The sequence below is a fragment of the Lissotriton vulgaris genome, chromosome 9 (assembly GCF_964263255.1).
Source record: "Lissotriton vulgaris chromosome 9, aLisVul1.2, whole genome shotgun sequence".
NCBI classification, from domain to species: Eukaryota; Metazoa; Chordata; class Amphibia; order Caudata; family Salamandridae; genus Lissotriton; species Lissotriton vulgaris.
In genome coordinates, this window is record NC_141697.1 from 503,929,691 (window position 1) to 503,952,425 (window position 22,735).

Below are 22,735 nucleotides of genomic sequence, written 5' to 3' on the forward strand. Positions count from 1 at the left end.
CCGGTCTTCTCCCTTCCTTGTGGGGTGCCCCAATGATCGTCCCTAAGTCCGACCTTATTTAATATCTATGTGTCGGACCTGGCCAGGATTCTTAAAACCCACAGGATGAGGTTAACCTCTTACGCCGATGACACCCAACTTGTGTTGGCAGTCCACAATGACGGAATGGAAGTGGCGGCCAATTTTCAAGAGGGAATGTGGGCCATTAGCTCCTGGATGTCACTTAACTGCCTGAAGTTGAACTCCGACAAAACGGAGGTAATGATTTTTGGTAGTTTATTCCCCAGTTGGTCCTCTACTTGGTGGCCAACTGATTTGGGATCCCCTCCTCAACCTGTTACTAAGGTAAGGAATCTAGGAGTGATGTACGATGACAAGCTCTCGTTCATCCACCATGCAAACTCGGTGGTTTCCTCATCTTTCTGTATTCTCAAAATGATTAGGAAACTCCTTCCTTTTCTCCCTCTGAGCACAGAAAAAACCCTCATGTGCACATTAGTCATGTCGAAGATCGACTATTGTAATGGCCTCCTTCTAAATGCCCAGGAGCAAGTCCTAAATAAGCTGCAACTTGTTCAAAACTCAGCGGCCAGAATACTGTCTGGCATGCCCAAGTTTAAATCTATTTCTCCAGTTATACGCCAACTCCACTGGCTGCCGGTCAGGAGCCGAACTAAATTCAAAGCACTCTGTATCGCATATAGGGCAATTAACAACTCCGGACCTGAGTGCTTAAGAAGATCATTATGCCCGTACACTCCCAACAGACCCTTGCGTTCCTCTTCAGTTCGCTTCTTAACTGTTCCGCGTACTAAGAAATCATCATGGGGAGATAGACGCTTTACAGTTGCTACGGCAAAACTATGAAACACCCTCCCTTTTCGCATTAGGGCCGGCCCCTTCCTCCTGACATTTAGGAAGCTAGTAAAAACTTGGCATTTCAACCAGTAATCATTCATTCCAACTGTCTGCTCTACCATTTCTCAGCGCCGAGACACCTCCGGGTAGTTGTGCGCTATACAAATTGCACAAAATAAAATAAATAAATAAATAAATAAAATAAAGGGACCCTTAAATTGTTGGTTGGTAAGATACAGACATATATGTAATCACATGTTCAGACACATTTTCATATCCACATTTGGAAGGACAAATGAAGAGCCTAGTGATAACTTAAGTAGGCATAGTTGAGGCACGCTCCTTCAAATCTTAAAATTGGGTTTCAAGATAAAAACTGAGTTATGAACACAAATATATTTTGAGACCAAATTGTAGAGTCTTGAAAGGTCAGTCTTAATGCAGTCCACCAAATTCTTTAGTTAATTTAAAGATTTTATCGAGCTCCCTATTAACATATCTGAGTTAATTTTCATTTGTTGCAAGAAAGGAGAAACCTCTGAAGATGCTAGCAATCTGCTGCAGATCACTGGCATGCTTGTTGAACTGTACCTGTGATCTACAGGAGCTGTAGAAGAATACTACCAGAACACCATACTACCTTTCAGCCTCCCGACCTTGTACACAGTTGGTAGGGCCAAGGTCAGTGATAACTTGGTGCTGTTCCCTCTTACTATTAGGTGGTCTATCTTTGTTCCCCTTAACATACTTTTAATATGAAGTAGCAAGCAGCTGAAAGGCATTCAAGGCATGTCCTCCGACTGCCTCATGGTAGAAAACCTATATTACAAATTGTCAAGTGGGTCTCAAACCACCCTTTTAATTATTAACACAGTCAATTTTGAGTTAGATGTGGCTGTAAGAATTTCCTCCCTCGTATTGCATATTGAAGTGCTATGGTGACCTCTGGAATAGTAGATGCAATAAGTAATCATTCAGCAACCTTGCTAGTTTGGACTTAGATAAGTTGATATGAAGTCCTAATTCTTTATCAAAGACTTTGATGGTCAAGCAAATTGCTGACAGGGAGGATAATCAATTATTAGCTTACAGCAGTATGTTAACAGCACTAACAGAAGCTTGGCTTAGTGACAACTAGATTACATTTCTCAATGATCTCTTTCCAGTAGGTCTCTTAATCAACTACAAGAACAAAGGTGCAAAAAGAGTGGGCAAAGTGGTTTTAGTTCAGAATGATGAGTTAACTTGCAGAGTTTCCCAACATCCAGTCATCATTTAAACTTTTAGTCACTACATAAACTACCAAAGTAGCTCACTAAACGCACAGTGGTATACTGTCTCCTTGGGTACAGCTAGTTATTTTTGTATGGATTGGTTAAATTGACCTTGGAAATGCTCGGCAATAAAATCCTGATCATGAGTGAATTCAGCTTGATGGTCATGAGACCAGATACCACCCATGCAACTTATTTTTCACTCAAACTGTGCAGAGCCACACCAACACTACAAGCTATACATTTGTCCTTGTGCTAAAACAATTTAAATATCTCTAATATGCTAGCTGAACCACGCTTCTGGACAGATCATCTCCTCATCTCTCTGTCCCTTCGAAACTGCTCTACTACCCAAGTCTTCAGGAAAGCAAGAAGACCCAAAGGCTTTTTTCATGTGCGAAAAAGACTATCTCCCTGCCCATACCTAAAGAACAATCCACATGCAGCACTTTCTATTTTGAAGGAGTGCCAAACAAGGGGGTAATCACATTTGCTTTGTAATTATTATATCCAGATAATGGTTAAGGAAGAGGTCATTTTTAACGTGGCACATCTTAGAGAATTTCAAGAGGTTTTAAATAGTGTGTAGTAGGATTGCTACAAGGTACCTAAGTACTTTATGTAATACAGAAGGCAGGTGGACTGAAAAGGGTTAAACGTGGCAAAGCTCTTGTGGTGTCAGTAGTTTGAGTCTTTGCTTGAGGATTATTAAAGCTGATAAGAGTTGCTTGGCATGTAACCGACATGAACCTGGAATGGACAGGCGGAGATGGATTTGTCTTTGGCCTGAAGAAGGAAAAACCTCCTGATACCATAGTTTTAAAAAACAAACAAGCTTTGTCAAAACAGTAGTAAATTCAGGAGTATTTTAGTCCAAAATTTAAACAAATCCCACATAATTTTCTGCAGCTAAGAATCTTGACCTTACCCTACCATCCTGCCGCCTTTTTCTACATTCAACATTTGTTATTTTTATTCCAATAAAGAATTAGGAACTATTAACCTGATTATATTATTATTAGTATTACAAATTACTTACAGAGAACAATTGTCACCTATCCTACAAAAACGTCGGCACTTGACCCGCAACCTCCACAGCATCATGTCTGAAACATTTTCCCTCTCCTTAGAATCAGATTTCACATCCATGATCAATAACTCCCTGCTAGAGGAAATTGTTCCGAAGTCCCTTATGCCCACTATTATCCAGGGAGCAGAAGCCGCCTCTTTGGAAGAAAGCAAAAGCTGACTGTAATACAGGGTGGGACACGCTGTCATCTTTCAACATGGTCGCCGCTGATGACGTGGGGATGAACAACCGCGCACCAGTCATGCACAACCAAGTGCCTTCGAATGCAGACAACATAAAAGAAAGACTGACACTTTTCTCAGGAGACAAGGTGAAGGAAAAAAACTTGACTGAGGAGGCAAACACGTACCGGATGAGATAAAAAGCTGAGACATATCAAGCGGAGAAAAGCAGCTTTGGCAGAGACTGGGTGGCGCAGGACGAGGACCCTGATGGTGCGACCTGAGAGGAAGAAGGTGACCGCTCTGTGAGCACTGTGTCTGGTACCAGCTAGCCCTGAGTAGGTGTGGTCGCTGCGACCCCTGAACCCACGGCCCAAAGGGTTATGGTCCTAGGCAAGTCCAACCAGGGAGCATAACAGTTTTTAGGAGGTGGGTGAAGGGCTGAAAATGTCACAAATAATGCACATGTGACATTTACAAGGTGAGAAGACATTCAAAACACCTAACTGTTTTTTTTTGTGTGTGGCACCCGGTGAAGGGTACAAAACATATAAGCACGCATATCCCTAAAGCGATAGCACAGTGACTGAAGCTTTTTTCCATTTGTTTACTTCAAGGGGCACCATACAACTTCCGGAGGGTATTCAAGGCACTGTTTAACCGAAGACCTCCTCCTTTTTTTGTCAAGAAGAGGAGAAACAGGATACAGAGAAACAGGGAGAGAGAGAGATTTTTCTTTTTAGTCCTTTCTGTTTTGGATAATCCTCTATGAATTATTTGTTTTCAATAAATGTCCCTTAAAATAGACTACCAATGAAGTTCATTCTCCTGAATAAGAGGGTCTGAAACCCTAAACTGACCTAACAGAGTTAGCTAGCTATCATCCAATCTCTAACCTCTCCTTTGACAACAAGATTATGGAAAAGGAGGTAACGAGACAACTCTAAGAATATGTCAAATTGAACCACAACCTGTATGGCCATCAAGTTGGTTTCAGATCTTTAAGATCCACAGATCTTTAAGGGGCAATGGATTAGCCTTGATCTTCATCAGAGAAGAACTCCACCTTTCCTTAGGTGAAAACTAAAATTCAGCTCCCATTCTCGTTGACCTGCCAGCAGCCTTTGACACCATGAACCACAAAATACTTCTGAGTAGCTTCAAAGAATAACCTGGATTGTCGAGAACCAACTTTGAATTGATCAGTTCCTTCTTCAGAAGCAGTCAACAAGCCTAATCAGAAACTTCTTCCACATGAATTCCTCATAGAGCCGTTTAATCGTGCCTTCTTTTCCATATATATTTGTGCTTGTTAGCTCAGTTCTTACAGCACTACAATGTGAATCTCTAGATGCATGCTGCTGGCAACCAAATCCAATTCTAACTAAATAATGTGCAAAAACAGCATTACAACATGTATCAAGTACATGGAAGTTTGGATGAAGGAAAGCTTTTTATGCATGAATGGAGTCAAGACTGAGGTCATACCACAAGGAGGAGCAGTGTTACAGCAGTGACCATTTATTTGGTCCTCCAACTTAGGTCCCCCTCCTTTAACCAGTGTGGAAGTTAAAAACGTTGGAGTCCTTCTCAATCCTTAACTCTGCCTCTCTCATAGGGTAACCAGATGTTGAAAAGTTAAAAGTGGGACAGGCCGACATAAAAGTAAGACTAAAGCCTTCAACCTTGTTTTTACTTCTGGCCTATCCCACTTTCTGCATCTGTGTAGACCTGTAAAAAAAGAAATACATATATATGGTTCACTTACAAAACATCAGCTATGGCAAGACTTCTAGCCTCTACCCTGAGTCCCCCTGCTCTCCTCTTCACTCTGTCTCCCCTCTGCTGCAGCACATGCATGCAGCCGATGTCAACCTGCACTTCCTGAAACAGATAAATTATTTAAGAAAAGCGTACCTTTCAGTTCTCCTGAGCTGGCTAAATTGCCCTTTGTCCCAAAAAACAGGACATGCATTTAAAATTAAGGAAACCATCGGGGCACAGGGACAGTCCCCTAAAAACCAGGACTGTCCGGGGATATCTGGGATTCCTGGTCACACTACTCTCTCATCAAGTGAGTGCAGGGATCCAGAGCACCAACTATATCTGCTTTGGAAACTCCTCTCACTTCTCCAAATGAGCTACCAAGTTGAGTTGGCAAGACATGGCACGCCTAGAATATCACAGCGTAATTTAAATCGACCATCTCAAGAAACTCACAATAAATGTAAAGGGCTCCAAAACTGGGCTGCCAGCATAATCCTCACCCATCACTGGAGACACCAAATCAAACTGCCAAAAAATAATCTACTGTTCCCCGAAGAGGACAGAATTACATTCAAGTTTCTCTGTACTCTACCCTGTACACAAAAAATACAGGCTTGATGGCCACATATATTTACAGAGGCTTACTACCCACTATGACTCACACAAGACCAAGCAATTAATAACTGCACACTTCATCGCTCACAGAAGGTTCAAAAGACTGGAGCATGGGGAAAACTCTCAGAGTACAGGGCCCTGGCTTATGAAATGCCCAACTTCAAAACAGAGATCCAAACTAAACTTTGTGTGCTTATTATTCGGATATTAAAACATTTAAGTGGCCTCTGATTGACTTATCTTTGGTTCAGTGGCAGTGATCCTCCTTGATCTAAGTGCGGCATTTGACACGGTCAGTCATGACACCCTACTGGACCGCCTGTCCTGTGCTGGGATTAAGGATAAAGCCTGGGCATGGTTTAAATCTTTTTTGGAGAACAGATCCTTTAGGGTTTTTGAGGGCGAGTCCGTGTCCTCTAGCAGACCTCTAAAGTGCGGAGTTCCTCAGGGCTCCTCTCTAAGCCCCGCACTCTTCAATCTGTATATGAGACCCCTGGCTGATGTCGTCCGCCCATTTGGAGTTAAGATCATCTCCTACGCGGACGACACGCAGCTGGTGGTCTCACTGGTGCAGGAGGCAAACCGGCCTGCGCCAGGCGGGCTTAGAGAATACCTGGAGGAAGTGAAGACCTGGATGTCCTCATCATCCCTTAAGTTGGACGGGGACAAAACAGAGCTGATGCTCCTAGGCCCTTCAGATCTTGGCCTCCCCCCCTCTCTGTGGCCCCCCTGTCTAGGTCCCCCCACACCCCCCAAAAATAACATCAAGAGCCTCGGAGTGTGGCTGGACAGATCTCTGTCCTTCAACGTTCAAGCCACAAAATTTTCAGCCACCTGTTTTGGCATCATGAGGATGCTAAATAAAATATTCCCCCTCCTTCCCATGGAAGCCAAACAGGTGGCCATACAAGGTCTCATACACTCACGCCTTGATTTCAACAACGTGCTCTACCTCGGCGCCCCAGAGTACACCCTACGCAGACTGCAGATTGTGCAGAACTGCGCAGCGCGCTTATTGCTTAAAATCCCTCGTAGACAATCAGTGAGGGCCGGACTGGCTAGCCTTCACTGGCTACTGGTTCGGCAGAGAGTTCTGTTTAAAGCATTGTGCATAGCCCATCAAGCCTTCTGGGACACAGGCCCCAGCATCACTTGCGACGTAGTCACTCATTACACTCCCAACCGAAGTCTTCACTCCAGCCAGACCTTTTTGGCAGTGGTGCCAAGAATAAAAAGATCTAGATCTGGCGGAAGGACGTTCGCCTACAATGCGTCCAAGACCTGGAACACTCTGCCACTCCATCTCAGAGCCAACCCTAACCTCACTGTATTTCGTAAACAATTAAAGACCTTCCTATTCACTTCCCCCCAGTAACTGCCAGTTTCCCTTCCTCTGCTCATCAGTAGGTTCTGGTTATCCTAGCGCTTGGACGCCTCCGGGCAGCAAATCGCGTTCTAGAAATTTGCAAGTTTACAGTTTAGGTAAAGAAAACTGTGATATAGGAAACTGTAATGCATATTACCGGATTATGGATGATGTCCAAATTAACTCATGCATTTCACTGAAGTTTGAATGTCCGAGTTGTTCAGCAATCATATCTGAGGTAAGTCTGCCACCAAACACATCTTTGGCATTTTCACTTTCTGCTGTATCCTGCAGAATGACACATAGATACAGTTATTGATTTCAGATCTAGTACCCAACAATTATAAATTCAGCCCACATCCAAAAAAGATGTCTACTAAAAAAATAAGTACAATAAAATATCATAACATTTTCACTGAAGTTAAGGACGCCTTCAAATATAGACCATGAAAGTTGTTTGCAGTGCTAAAATAGTAATTTTGCAGTCTGGCTGGCAGTTTCTTGGTGATCTGTAGGCCAAAGAGCTGCTTTTGGAGCTGGATGAGCTGTCATCACTCCCAGAGAAAGTCACCAATGTCCTATTCTTGTTGCAGCCTCCTCGAGTGTGGGGCTTGTTTGAACATTTTTGCAACTCATCATTCTCAGAAAACAATGTAATTCTTCTCAGAACCCCTGCTTTTTCTGGCATCAAATAAATTCTCCATCTTGCTGCAACTGACCTACATTCCAAATAGAGTATGACCCGTTTGGTGGCTTCTTACGAGTTACTGATCTTGTCAAGAATAACACGAAATCAGGGGCAAGATGCACTAAACTTATTGCTGTCGTAAATACTCCTATTCGGAGTTTGCAACCGCAAAAAATTGTGTGGCCATGTACCAAATCCATTTTATGAGCTAGTAAGGTTTTACCCTACTGCTAAAATGGTTGAGCAGCCCTGGTCTTATTCTTCGAGGAGGTAGTATGTCTAGACTCAGATTCTTTATGACAAAGTTATTATTAAGGAACCTGTTATGTCATACATATTTGCATAGTTATGTTATGTTATACTGGATTTTATATAGCGTACGGCTACTCAAAAGAGTGTCCCGACGCTTTGAATTGCACACCAATCTAATAACATAACAAGAAAAAACAAATAAAGGACAGAGAGAAAGAAACCAGAAAAGCCCAGGAAAAAACTAAGAAGTAAGAAGCCAGGTTTTAAGCCCCTTCCTAAAAGCCAACAAGTTTGGGGTGCTACGCAGGGCCACTGGCAGCTTATTCCACAACTGGGGTGCCAATAATCTGAAAGAGCGGCCTCCAATGCGTGCCCTCTTAACACGAGGCACTGCAGCAAGAAACAAGGATTACTGCATAGTGCATTAATGCATAAACAAGGATTAGTGCATAGTGCATAGTGCATAGTGCATTAATGCATAAGCATAGTGCCCCCTTGGGGGGGGTATCCTGGTGCTGAGAAGATGTAAGTCTAGCTACACCAAGGGCCTAGTGAGACTACTCGAAAAAGCCAGGCCTTCAGCTTCCTGCAGAATTCAAGAAACGATGAGGAGGCTTTTTTGTATGGTAGGAGGTTGTTCCAAGCTTTAGGGGTGAAGGAGGAGAAGACTCCACCACGAGACCTGGTATTCCGTAAATGTGAGATTTGTGCAGGGAGGAGTCCAGATGGACAGATGTGAATGGAAGGTTTGTGAAAGAGGATGTGATTGTGGAGGTATGATTGGCCAGAGTTATTTAGTGCTTTGAAAGTCTTGTGCTAATTTGTGAATGGAGAGCCAGAGGATCTCCTTTCAAGTGTGGTGCAATGCGAGTGTGGCGTGGGAGGTTGAGAGTGATTCTGACTGCCATGTTCTGAATGGCCTGCAACATTCTGGTGAGTTTTTTGTTTATCCTGGCATACAGGGTGTTCCCGTAGCCAAACTTTCTTGTGACTGGGCCTCCGTCATGGTTTTCTCGGTGCTGATTGGGAGCCATTTAAAAATCTTCATCAGCATCTTCAGGGTATAGAAGCATGAGGTGGTGACGGCATTGACTTGAGCGGCCTAATGAGTTTGCTGTCAATGATGATCCTAATGTCCTTGGCATGGGTTGTGGGGGTGGGTTTCAGTCCTAGCTCTGTTGGTTTCCAGGTGAATTCCCACTGTGATGTTCCCTTCCTGAAGATCACAATTGCAGCCTCGTCTTTGTTCAGCTTTAGACAGTTGTCTTCATCCAGTGGGTGATTTTAGTCATGCAGGCATTAAACTTCATCCGGGTACTGGGCATCTTGTCTATGAGGGAGTGAATGAGGTGTGTGTCATCAGCATAGGAGAAGAAGTTGATTTAGTAAGAGCGGATGATGCAGGCTAGAGGGATCATGTATGCGTTGAAGAGGGTCGGACTCAAGGAGAATCATGGTGGAAATCCACAGAATAGGTCGCAGGCATCCAGGATGTACAGTGCCAGGCTGACTGACTGGGCCCTTGCAGTCAGGAAGGAGCACATCAACCAGAGGGCATGTCCTTAGATTCTGATATCATGTAGGAGTTGGAAGAGGATGGGGTGGGAGACTGCATCAAATGCTGCTGAGAGGTTCTTTAGCATTGGGAGAACAGTTGCGAGTTTCCAAGCATCTAAAAGGTCATAGAAGAAGTAAAGGCACTCAGAATTATGTGAGCATAGACCTTATGTGTTGCAGTCCTCTGGATTAGGGATGGTAGAGCCAATGTGTCTGCCGGTGCCCCTGGATGACTTCATGGCGGCAGCAGTTTATTCGGGGGTGATGATGGCCATGTGGTGAGCATTGATGCTTTGAATAAAATCAGGAGATGTTTAGCAAGGTCTGCTGGGTTCAGGTGGAAGTTGAAGATGCTGTAAATGTTGGGGATTTTCTTGCTGATGAATTGAGAGAGGTTGTACAAAGGTCCTGTGAGGGGGTCATCGAGCTGAAGACGGTCGAAGGTGAGGTGAAATCTTTCACAATGGCGGATATTCTTTTTGCTTCTGTTGGTGTTGGCATTGGTGCAGTCCACCTGAGCGGCATGTTTGGTGGTCTGGATCATTTTGTGGTAGCATCTTAGAGCAGATATGAATGTGCTACTGCTCAGACAGATGAACATGAAGTGGGTTAATCTGCTTGTCTGAACACCAAACCATAAATTTGTCCCAACGACAGGCATATACTGACTTTATTGAGGGATGTTTAAAAGCCAGAATGGCATCCACAACCTCTGGAGGAATGCCAAAGGCGCCTAGCTGCCGCGTCTGAATCTCCAAGCATGAAGATGAAGGGTGCGCAGGTTGGAGTGGAAACCCTGACCTTGTTGCTGCGTCAGGAGATCCTGCCATAGGGGCAGCTTGATCTGATGAGGGATGCTAAGACCTAGGAGTTCTGGATACTAATGTCCTCATGTTCAGTCCAGAGGCACTAGGATGGCTTGAGCCTGGTCGGTCCTGATTATATTGAGGACCCAGGGCAGGAGTGGTATTAGCAAAAAGACGTACAGGAGTCCCACGTTCCACTACGAGCAGAATGAGTCTCCTAGCAAGAGCCACTTTGGACATTCAAACGCACAGAAGTCCTGACACAGCATGTTCTCTGCTGTGGGGTATAGATCGAGCCAAGGCTCACCCCATTCTTGGAAGAGATCTTGCACCACCTATGGATGTAAACACCATTCATTGTCCACAAGGTGCTGACAGCTGAGTTTGTCTGTCCTGGCATTCAGAGATTTTGCAAGGTGTTGTAGGACCAAGAAGATGACCTGATGTTTCAATCATTTCCAGTGGTGCAAGGCCTTCTAGTGCAGGGTGCACAATATGACCCCGCCCTGCTTGTTGTGGTACCACAAGGCTGTCCCTCAACACCTGAACCATTCTCCCTTTGATGGATGGCAGGAATGCTTTCAACGCTAGACAGATGACCCGCAACTCCAACAAGCTGATGTGGAGGCGTGTTTCCGCCACATACCAGAACCCTCTGATCTTCACCACTACCAGAGGGCCATCCCACTCCAAAAGTGATGCCTCTGTCATCACTGTTAATTCTAGGAGGATAAGGAAGAGGGGTGTGCTACGGACCAGATTGCAGTTCAATAGCCACCACTGCAAGTCTCTTGCAGTCTCCTCTGAAATCTGGAGCTGGTCGGAGAGATTCCCCTGGTGCTGCAGCAACTGCTACTTCAGATTCCACTGCAGAAACTGCACTTTCCATCTGGCATGTTTTAACAGCAGGATACAGGAGGCCATCAGACCCAGCATCTTCAGAGACAATCGCACCAAAATCCAGGCTTGAGACAGTGTCCAGAATAGCGCTGATGAACAGGGAGTTTTTGGGAAGTGATCAGGTGTGACTTCAGCATGTTGATGGAGAAACCCACCAAATGAAGAAGGTTTGCCATAGTCTGAAGGTGAGTGATGACTGCCTGGGTTGAGCCTACATTCAACATACGATTGGCAAGGCAACCTCCAAAGGTGAGCAGCAACCACTGCCATTCCTTTAGTGAACACCCGTTGCGTGCTGGTGAGGAAGAATGGGATCACCACAAACTGAAATGGCTCGTAGCCTACCATGAAATGATGCTGTGGGCCTGTAGGACGGGTATATGAAATTGAGCATCTAGGTGGCCCAACGCTATCATCAAATCTCCAGGGCCTGTGCAAGGGTGAAAATCTTGAACCTATATTTCCTTAGAAAGGCGTTGAGAGGGTGAAGATCCAGAATAGGATGGAGACCTCCATCTTTTTCAGCACCAGAAAGTAGCAGAAGTAAAAAACACTGCCTACTTCTGGTGGCAGAAACCCCTGGGTGGCTCCCTTGGCCAAGAGAGCTAGAACTTCTTGGTGCAACAAGGACAGATGACCCTCAGATAACCATTGTGCGGTGGCATTGGCGGTCGTATCTCAAGAAATGGGAGTGCATAACCTAGCCGCAGAATCCACAGTACCCACTTGTACGAGGTGACCGTTTGCCACAATTCCCTTGGTGTCCATGTGAACCAGTTGGGGCCTTCTCGTCAAAAAGTCTGTGGCGCCTGGGGATGTGGGTAAGACTGGCAATGTTGAAGACCCCTATCTTAGCCATGGGAGGGACAAAAGGATAAATGCTGCTGAGGCAGAGCATGGCTAAGGAGTGAGCCATGACTCTTCTCCCCTTAAAGCGCTACAGCCCTACATTTGCCTTGTCAATATACAGACAAAAGCCTGGGTAAGAATCCTTCCGTTTATGTCAGGGATGTGGAGCACCTGTGCCACTGACTCCCATAGTGTGAGGGAATAATGGCCCAGAAGACAAGAGATATTGACTGATCACAGGGCCAAGCTGATCGAGAAAAGATCTTTTTGCTGAATGTATCCATCCTCTTGAACTCTCTGTCCGGAGGGGCAGAGAGGAAAGCCCCTGGATTGACCCAAGCAGAGGATGCCAGGCACCACTAAACTTTCGGGAATGGGTTGCGGTGTCAGAAACATGGGATTTTCTGGACCCGAGTGATGGGAGCAAACCACTTGGTGATTTACTAGGACCTCTGAAAAGGGCTAGGACCTGGACCCCAGAAACACAGTAATAAGATCCTCATTAAAGGGAAGCATGGGTTCTGAGCTTCCCCGTCACGGCTGGAGGACCAATATCAATAGCTTTGTTTTTACTTCCACCACTAGAAGGTGGAACTCAAGGGTGTCAGCTTCCCGTCTGATCATCAATACAAAAGATGGCTTTTCCTCTGTCGCCGGATCTGGAGGAGTGATAAACCAGTATCAAGAGAGGTGTCTAGCCCACTGGCGTCAGCCAGCTAAGGAATCTGCAGTTAAAAGTCTCTTCCGGAATAGGGTCTCTATGATTTCTAGTCATCCCTTAGCAGTGCACAATCTTGATGGGTCACACAGACACAGGTTGTGACTAGGGCTTTACACAAATTATAAACAGAGTACAGTTACTTTATCTCTGGGTAGATCTGTGGGCACAGCTGCCAAGCACCAGATCTGCTTTCCTCTTCAAGAAAGGCTTCAAAATGAATGCATATTGCCACCATTAACCAAACAGTGCCCAATGATCCATGAGACCGAAGAGGCAGACCTTCAAAGGTTACAGTAATGACAGTGAAAGTGAAATTAACTTACCCTTTGCAAGGTATCACTATCCTGTACTGAACGCAACATCAATGCAACATGATCTTGTAGAAGACTGCACCTGATCTCCATGTAGAGCACATGGTATGACAAACACATTATACACTAGTGGCAAGCCTTCAGTATGACTGTGAGGGCAATGCATCATCACATGAGCACCACCACAGCATTGTGTGAAGCACAACTTTGCCATGTGCATCCCCCTTTGCTGAATGTACTTATTATGCATGATGTTTCCTTGTCGATATAATTTGGAGTGGTGAAGGAGAAATGGGCACAGACTCAGATGCCACAACCGTGACAAGTAACAGTGGAACATTGCAGAGGATTTATTTTTCTTATTGTCATTTTCAATTGGAAAATACATAACAATATGTACAATACATTCTCAATAATAGCATAGATATGCACTCCACACAAAAGACAAGAATATCCATTAAATTACATTTCATTAGTTATAGAAGAGTACCTATGACATACAAAGACAACAACAAGGCACTAATTGGAGGTAGTGTTCTTACAAGATAGCTGTGGCTTCATTTTCATCAAATGTTGAAGCTTAACAATCAAACAGGCTAAGGCGTGGATGACTTTGTGTCTGCTGGGTCAGATTGTACCACATTATCTGCCAAGAGTAGGTAGCTACATAGTGGTCCCCATATGCCTTGGGCCTGGAGGGACTGAGCTGCAATTCTGCATATATTTATTTATTTTATTTATTTGCGGGTTTGTAAAGCGCTTGAATAGACTCCCGAGGGAGTATCTCCGCACTATTTGAGTATCTCCGCGCTATTTGCATATATATATATATATATCTCCATATGCTCACTGCAGTACAAAAGGGGCAGTATTACAGAGAGTTCCTTGGGCCCCAACAGGTGTTTGCACCCACTTTGCTTGACCCTGGGGCACTCAGGTATTACAGAAGTGGCCGCAGATGCTTATGCGACCCCTTCTGTAATACAGATAGTGCTGGCGCAAATGTAATACCAGCGCTATCAAGAGAGAGTGTTCCCTCATTTGCATGGGGGCATGGCCTCAAGGAAATGAGGGAATCACTTTGCCTCTGCGTCCACCCTGTATTACCGACGTGGGTACAGGGGCAAACATGAACTTGGGGTGTGCACTGAAAGTGTACCAGAAAAAGGTGGCACACTGTGAGTGGCTAACCTGAGGGAAGCTCTCTCAAGGGATGAAAGACCCAGACATCCCTGCACTCATTCACTCACTGCATCCACTTGCATGGGCATTTCTAATCCCTTTTGAAAGTGCAGGTGGGTTGCCGCCTGCACAGAGAAACACGGAGCAGCTTTTAAACAACTGCTCTGTATTTCTCTTTTCTATTCCGGCGAGGTTTCGGCTGATTAGAGGGCAGCTCATTCAACATAATATGGCAAACTATCCCTATCTGTACCCGGCACATCTGCCTCAAGGTACACCGTGGCGCAAACAGGAAATGTGCATCTTTAATAGGGCCCTTGATCTGCTAACCAACCCATTTTGTGGGCTCCCTACCTCTTCATTATACACAAAAAGACATAGACATCTCAAATGACATCATCAGTGATGTCATTTGAGATGTCATTAGTTATGTCATCAGTGATGTCACTGACCATGTCATGAATGATGTAATCTGTGACGTCATCAGCTGTGCATTGTGGAGTTGCGAGTTATAGTTAGCTTAACTAAATATATCTGCAGAATTTCTCTGGTTTTGTACAAGTGAAATGTCCAACTAACTAGAACGTCCCTGAAACCTGTGTTTTTTTTGTGAATTTCAAAGGTTTTTTAATGCTAATTTCTAACTATAACGTCCCTGAAAACTATGTTTTTTTCAGTGAATTTCAAAGGTTTTTTAAAATGCTAATTTCTAACTATTACGTCCCTGAAACCTATGGTTTTTTCAGTGAATTTCAAAGGTTTTTAAATGCTAATTGCTAACTATAACGTCCCTGAAACCGATGTTTTTTTCAGTGAATTTCTAAGGGTTTTTATATGCTAATTTCTAACTATGCCTACAGAGGTAGGACATGTGCAGAAAGGAAGAAAGGTGCAGAAAGAAGCAAGAGAAATTCCGAAAGAGGCAACAGAAGTCCAGAAAGAGGAAGAAAGGTGCAGAAAGAAGCAAGAGATATGCAGGAAGAACCAACAGAGGTGCAGAAAGAGGCCTTGTTGCAAAGTCATCCTGTGCCCCCAACTTTTTGCTGACTGTACTGGTGGTAACACCTACATACAAGAGGGTACATTATGGGTTGGGGGTACCCCTGTGATTGTCATGAACTCCCCTGTAAGGCCCTAGTACATAACAGGGCAGGGGATTACAACTACCTCCAAGTCATGGGTGCAGAAAGAGGCAAGAGAAGTGCAGAAAGAAGCAGCAGAGGTGTCGAAAGAGGCAAGAGAAGTGTAAAAACAGGCAAGAAAGGTACAGAAACAGGGGTGCAGATAGAGGTAAGAGGGCTATGGAAATTTGCAAGAGAGGTACAGAAAAAAAGCAAGAGCAGTGCAGAAAGAAGGATGAGAGGTAGAGAAATAGAGCAGAGGGTTCCAGAAAGAAGCAAGAAGGATACAGAAATGTTCAAAAGAGGTGCAGAAAGAAGCAAGAGCAGTGCAGAAAGAACTAACAGAGATGCAAAAAGAGGCAAGAGGGGTGCAGAAATAGGCAAGGGAATTGCTGAAAGAAGCAACAGAGGTGTGGAATGAAGCAAGAGAAGTGCAGAAAGAGGCAAGTGTGGTGCAGAAAGAAGCAAGAGAGGTGCAGAAGGAGACAAGAGGGATGCAGAAATATGCAAGAGAGAAACATATAGAAGCAAGAGCAGTGCAGAAAGACCCAACAGAAGTGCTGAAAGAAGCACGAAGGGTGCAGAAAGAGGCAAGAGAAGTACAGAAAGAAGCAACAGAGGTACAGAAAGAGTGGTGCAGAAAGAGGGACGAGAGGTATAGAAAGAGGCAAGAGAGTGAAGAGGGGTGCATAAAGAGGCAAGAGGGGTACAGAAAGAGACAAGAGAAGAACAGAAAGAGGCAAGAGAATTGCATAAAGAAGCAACAAAGGTGTAGAAAGAAGCAACAGAGGTGCAGAAAGAGACAAAAGGGGAGCAGAACGAAGGAAGAGGAGTGCAGAAAGAGGCACAAGGTTTGCAGAAAGAAGGGACCAAGGTTCAGAAAGAGGCAAGAGAAGTGTAGAAAGAAGCAACAGAGATTCAAAAAGGGGGAGGAGGGGTGGAGGAAGAGGCAAGCAGGATAAGGAAATAAGCAAGAGAGGTGAAGAAAGAAAGTGCATAAAGAAGGAACAGAGGTGCAGAAAGAGGCAGGGGGGTGCAGAAAGAGGAAAGAGGGTACAGAAAGAGGCACACAGGGTATGAAAAGAAGCAAGAAAAGTGCAGAAAAAAACAAAAGAAGTACAGCAAGAAGCAACAAAGGTACAGCAAGAGGCAAGAGGAGTGCAGAAAGAGGGGAGAGGGATACAGAAAGAGGAACAAGTAGTGCATAAAAAAGCAAGAAAAGTACAGAAAGAAGCAAGAGAAGTGCAGAAAGAAGCAAGAGAAGTGCAGAAAAAAGCAAAAGGGTGGATAAAGAGGCAAGAGAAGTACAGAAAGAAACAAAAGAAGAGCAGAAAGAAGTAACAGAGATGCAGAAAGAGGGAAGAGGTGCAGAAAGAAGCAAGAGGGAAGCAGAAAGAGGGAAGGGGTACAGAAAGATGCACAAGAGTTACAGAAAGAAGGAACAGAGGTGCAGAACGAAGCAAGGGAAGTGCAGAAAGAAGCAACAGGGATGCAGAAAGAGGGATGAAGGGTGGAAAAAGAGGCAAGAGAAGTATAGAAAGAAACAAAAGAAGAGCAGAAAGAAGTAACAGAGATGCAGAAAGAGGAAGAGTGGTGGAGAAAGAGGCAAGAGGAAAGTAGATAAAAGTAAGAGAGGTGCAGAAAGAAACGAAAGAAGTACAGAAACAAGGAACAGATGTTCCGAAAGAGGCAAGAGGAGTGCAGAAAGAGAGAAGAGGGGTGCAGAAAGACACACAAGGGGTGCAGAAAGATATACAAGGGGTGCAGATAGACGCACGAGGGGTGAAGAAAGAAGTAAGAAAAGTGCAGAAAGAAGCAACAGAGGTGCAGAAAGAGGGTAGACAGGTGGAGAAAGAGTCAACAGAAGTGCAGAAAGAAGCACCAGAGATGCAAAAGGGGGAGGAGGGGGTGAAGAAAGAGGCAAGAGGGGTACAGAAAGAAGCAAGAATGGTACAGAAAGAAACAAAAGAAGTGAAGAAAGAAGGAACAGAGGTGTAGAAAGAGGGAAGAAGGGCGCAGAAAGAGGGAAGAAGGTTACAGAAAGAAGCAAGAAGGGTGCAGAAAGAAGCAAGATAAGTGCACAAAGAAGCAACAAAGGAGCTAAAAGAGGCAAGAGGAGTACAGAAAGAGGGAAGGGGATGCAGAAATAGGCATGAGGTATGCAAAAAGAAGCGAGGGAGCAGGCATGCAGAAAGAGGCAAGAGGGGTACTAAAAGAGGGAAGAGGCGTGCAGAAAGAGGCACGAGGGGTGCAGAAAGAAGCAACAGAGGTGCAGAAAGAAGCAACAGAGGAGTAGAAAGAGGGAAGAGGGGTGAAGAAAGACGAGATAGGTGCAGAAAGAAGCAACAGAGGTGCTGAAAGAGGGAAGAGGGATGGAGAAAGAGGGGTGCGTAAAGAAGCAAGAGAGGTGCAGAAAGAAATAAAAGAAGTGCAGAAAGAAGCAACAAAGGTACAGAAAGAGGCAAGAGTAGTGCAGAAAGAGAAGAGGGGTGCAGAAAGTGGCAAAGGGGGTGCAGAAAGAAGCAAGAAAGGTACAGAATTATGCAAGATAAGTGCAGAAGCAAGTAACAGAGATGCAGAAAGAGGGAAGAGGGGTGGAGAAAGAGGCAAGAGAAGTGCAGAAAGAAGCGACAGACCTGCAGAAAGGGGGGAGAGGGGTGGAGAAAGAGGCAAGAGGGGTACAGAAAGAAGCAAGAGGGAAGGAACAGAGGTGCAGAAGGAGGAAGGAGGAGTGCAGAAAGAAGGAAAAGGGGTGCAGAAAGAGGCAAGGGGTGCACAAAGAAGCAAGTGGGATGCAGAAAGAGGCAACAGAGGTGCAGAAAGAGGCAAAAGAGGTACAGAAAGTAGAAGAGATGTGCAGAAAAAGAAAGAAAGGTGCAGAAAGAAGCAACAGAAATGCAGAAAGAGACAATAGAGGAGCAGAAAGAAGCAAGAGTGGCTTGCACACCATTAGTACCAATTTAACACCCATATTTAATAATAAGTACCAAGTGACCATTCTAGGTTTACAAAGGACCTTCCACTACACTGTAACACTTGTCGCTGCATTTGTTTGTAACCCATTTGATCTAGAAACAGGGCTTTTTTGTTCAAATCTGCAGATTAGGCAGCAGATGATGAATTATGTGGCTAATGCTGAAAATGTATAATTGTGCAAAAGTTGGTGCAGCCAAACAGTTGCATAATTCCAGTGGCCCTGCTCATACCTCTGACTAGGTCCAGAAGTGCTGCTCATTGATTCCTTCTTTTTTTGTCTCATTGAGTGCAATTGCGTCTGTAATGCGGTAATGGCTCCCATTAATTCCTGCATAGAAGGGACCCTCTCTTCGTGCCCACCCTCAGTCTTATCCACATCCATCCTCGCTTTTGGCAGCGCAACTATTCGTGGGCTTGGTTTTCTGTCATTTGTCACCCACTAGGAACCACGCTGCAGGAGCGACGATATTCCCAACCCTCTACCCCCTCCCAGACTGCAGTCAGCAATATGTGTATCACTACCGCCTACAACCTGAGCCCGGGGAGAAGGAAGGGTAAAAAATAATAAACCAGGGGAAGAAGAAGCTTCAGAGAACCCAGTATGTATGCAGCTCCCTGTATTCTCGAAGAGGAGATAGGAGTAACCTCCCACCCTGCAGAGGAAAGACAAAAAGAAAGAACAAGGATAAGAATCACCCTTAAGGTTTCTCTTTTTGCGCACACCACAACACAATCCCACAACAACCCCTCCTCCTTCTTACCCAGTGAGGGAGTCTGCTGTCCTTTATCAGGTACTCCTTAATACTGTGACTTGACTGGGCCCTTCGTGGATTCTTCAAACAAAACTAAGCGCTTGTGCTGTCTGATATAAGGGGAAAAGTCGTCCGACTAAAAAACTCCTTCTCGTGTTCAGCGTTTTAACAAGAAAAGAAAAGATCCCCTTCCCTTGTAACCCGAAAAAGTAGTGGCCACTGTAGCACCCAAAACAAACGCCGACACACAGCCGGTTAGCGAAAGCGCCTCAATTACTCTTAAGGACGCTGATGGGACTCTAATACACGGAAGTAATTCTTCTGGCGTATGTCTCTTGTCTGCACGCAGCCGCGCACAGACCAGTCCGATCCCAATTACCCAATCCAAAGGCACTCGATACAATCACGGGCTCCGGCGTCTTGACTCTAGATCCAAAAACCCCGGAAAATACTTCTTCGCTGGAACGAAGCCTCGTTCTGAATATCCGCAATGGTCCGTAAGTGAAACGCAAACACAGCTGGATTATCCCAAATGCCGGGTCACAAAAAGACAACGTGACCGGTAACAAAACCAAGCACTGAATGCCCAGCCTCGTTCGGTTTTATGCAGTCACGTGGGGGAAAGAGGGCGGGGTGTGACCATTAGCATGCGCATAGAGAGAGGACCAGGGCACAACCCGGGCTAAATCCCAACATTTAGCTTCTATGGAAACGAGGAAGACTAAACCTGAGGTTATCTCTCCACAACACAGACTACCATACCAAATAATTTCTCTCCATAACACATAATCCCACTCTACATAATTGCTATACACTAAATACCACATACTTTCTATCCACATAATTTCACTGCACAACATACCACATAATTCCACTGCACACATCTTACATCCACTCCACTCCAAGAAATATTTAATAAAACACTTTTAGATTTACAACTATAATAGCTCTAACTCTTGCAAATGTGAGACCTATTACATTACAAAGACTTCTTTAACTGGAAGTCGTGTGTGCATAGTGGTGGAGAAAGGGGGCTGGGCCTCCAACCAGCGATCAGGAATCACGCTGCATATGACTTACAGGAGGCACCAGGAGGGCTACTTGGATGCCAAAGTCCCTCAGTAGTAAAGTGGAATTCATCCCCCAACCAGTACTGTGCCAGGAGGCACTTTTGCAGAGTGGTGGAGAAAGGTGAACGTGGCCTCCAAGACCTCTTAGCAATCCCACAGTGTGGGATTTACTGGAAGTAACAGGAGGGGTAGTTAGCCCCTCAGATATATCTTGAGGGTCAATTACCCCTCCTATTACCTCCAGTTATTGACACGCAGCAATATTACTAAATTCTCATAGCATGACACGCCCCCTTTCCCAATCACTCTGCAAATGCACTTCCTGGAGCGCTCCTGGATGGGGATTAAAGTCCCCTTCGGGGCTGGGGGTCCTTAGAGGCCAACTACCCTACCTCCAGTATGCCCCAGATAGTGGGATAGCTGACAGTTGGACACAGGCCATGCCCCCTTTCTCCACCACTGTGCAAACGCGCCTGCTGGCGTGTTTTGGGTTGGGGAATTAAGTCCCCTTGAATCCTGAGGGTACCTGGGGGCCAACTAGCCCACCAGGTACCTCCAGTAAGCCCCACACAGCTGGATTGCTGAGAGTGGTCTGAGGCCACGCCCCCTTTATTACATCACTCTGCAAATGCGCTTACTGGAAGTACCTGGTGGGCTAGCTGTCCCCCAGGGACCCTCAGGATTCAAGGGAACTTAACCTCCCAATTTAGTACGCTCCAGGAGGTGCGTTTGCACAGTGGTGCAGGGAGGGGGCGGGCCTCCGGCAAGATGCCGGCTTTTAATTTTTTAAAATATTTTTATAAGGGGGGCTATGTGGCCCCTCTTCTTTTAGTATTTTTTGGGCACTGGGAACCCCATCCCCAAGGGCCTGAGCATTTTTTTATTTAAAAAAAAAAGAACGGGAAGGGGGCTGTGTAGCCCCCCCTTCCCTGAGCCACTGTTGGCCCCGGGGACTCGATAACCCGGGGTCTGGCCTTGTTTTTATATATATTTTTTTTATTTTTCCAGGGAATGGGACCACAGCTAGAATCCAAATATATACTCTTGATTAATACCAAGATCCCGTCAGGATTAAATTTAGAGGAGGATTTACATGTACATTTAGGGTTGTAGTGGTATCCATGGTCAGGGTTTTAAATGTTAGCATGGCTCAGTATGTGAAAAGACATTATAATGAAATGTGTTGAAACAATTTTATCTCATGGGAATCAATATACATTGCATGTTTAATCCAAGTATAATGCTCAAAATTGTTCTTCAAATGATTTGAGATTGTTTAAATATGTTCTGGTACATAATCAGGGTTAACTCCAGAGAAGGCGGCTTTGGAGTAAAAGCCACCCGCGAGTATTTGTCATTAGTCATTCGATTCCCTCAAGGGTATTTGGGAGAATCAAGCAATGTATACATTATGCAGAATTGAAAAAGGTAATGATCATAATACACCCTAACATGCCCACTTGGAAGGTAATGATATGCTTTGAATGTTAACCCATGTCGTCCATTGCAATAAGGAAGAATCCTAAATGCACTTGAACTTTAAATAGGTTGTTTTATAGAAGATACAGATCGTATTAACTCAAGTGAAACAGTTTGGCAACCGAGTTTTATAATGTTGCACTTGCAATTTATACATCTGCACTTTACCAGTTACCAAGAGAGGTGATGATGGAGAGTGAGGAGATAAAGAAATAAAACTGTATAAGCACATGCACTTTACATTGCTTAAACCTTGCATCTTAAATAATGTAAATACTAGAGATGTTATAACATATTAGTACATTTTACAACCGTTTTGCACTTGCACTTTAATTGATGAAGGATATGGGTCAATACAATTGAGGTCCGCAGATCAAGGGACCAGGCTGTGGCAGAGCCAGGATCCAACTTGAGAAATCTTAATCGGCTGAGGCATTAATGTTGTATCTGGGGAGAGATTAAAGGTCATGGGCCTTTGTTGGAATGTTGACACTTGGTATGCAATGACATAAAAATTGCAGAAAGTGGAAACTCTATGTTTTCATTTTTATTTTTATTTACCTTTCAGACCAATTATGTCTTAACCTTGAGCATTGTGAATTTGAGTGAATTTCAAAATGTTAAATCATTCGAGCACTTGCGAATTTTTGAATATTTAAGAAACAAAAGAACCATCTGTAAATTTGATTTCCAGCTATTGTTGAATTTCTTAGTTACTAAAAATGGGATTTAAGCACCTTAAATTGCTATTGAAAAAGAAGTGGTAATTAAGTAATTATAGATGTTACACACAAGGAGAATGAGGTGGCGAATATGTTTTCCATGGATTAGGTAATCATGTGACCTTGATCCCTGCTATTTTAATGGTTACTGCTAAATGACATTTGTTGTGTGAGCAAGGCAGGAAATGCCGAAATGCGTAACAGCTTAAATAATAAAC

At 44.5% G+C, this 22,735-nt stretch overlaps 1 protein-coding gene across 1 annotated transcript in view; it reads right to left on the bottom strand.

Moving 5' to 3' along the window:
* LRRC9 (leucine rich repeat containing 9) overlaps positions 1-22,735 on the bottom strand; it is a 719,638-nt gene that overhangs the window by 192,748 nt on the left and 504,155 nt on the right. The window contains exon 24 of the mRNA XM_086937964.1: positions 7,289-7,419. Within this exon, the coding sequence (XP_086794090.1) occupies positions 7,289-7,419 (131 nt within the window). The remainder of the gene's footprint in view (positions 1-7,288; positions 7,420-22,735) is intronic.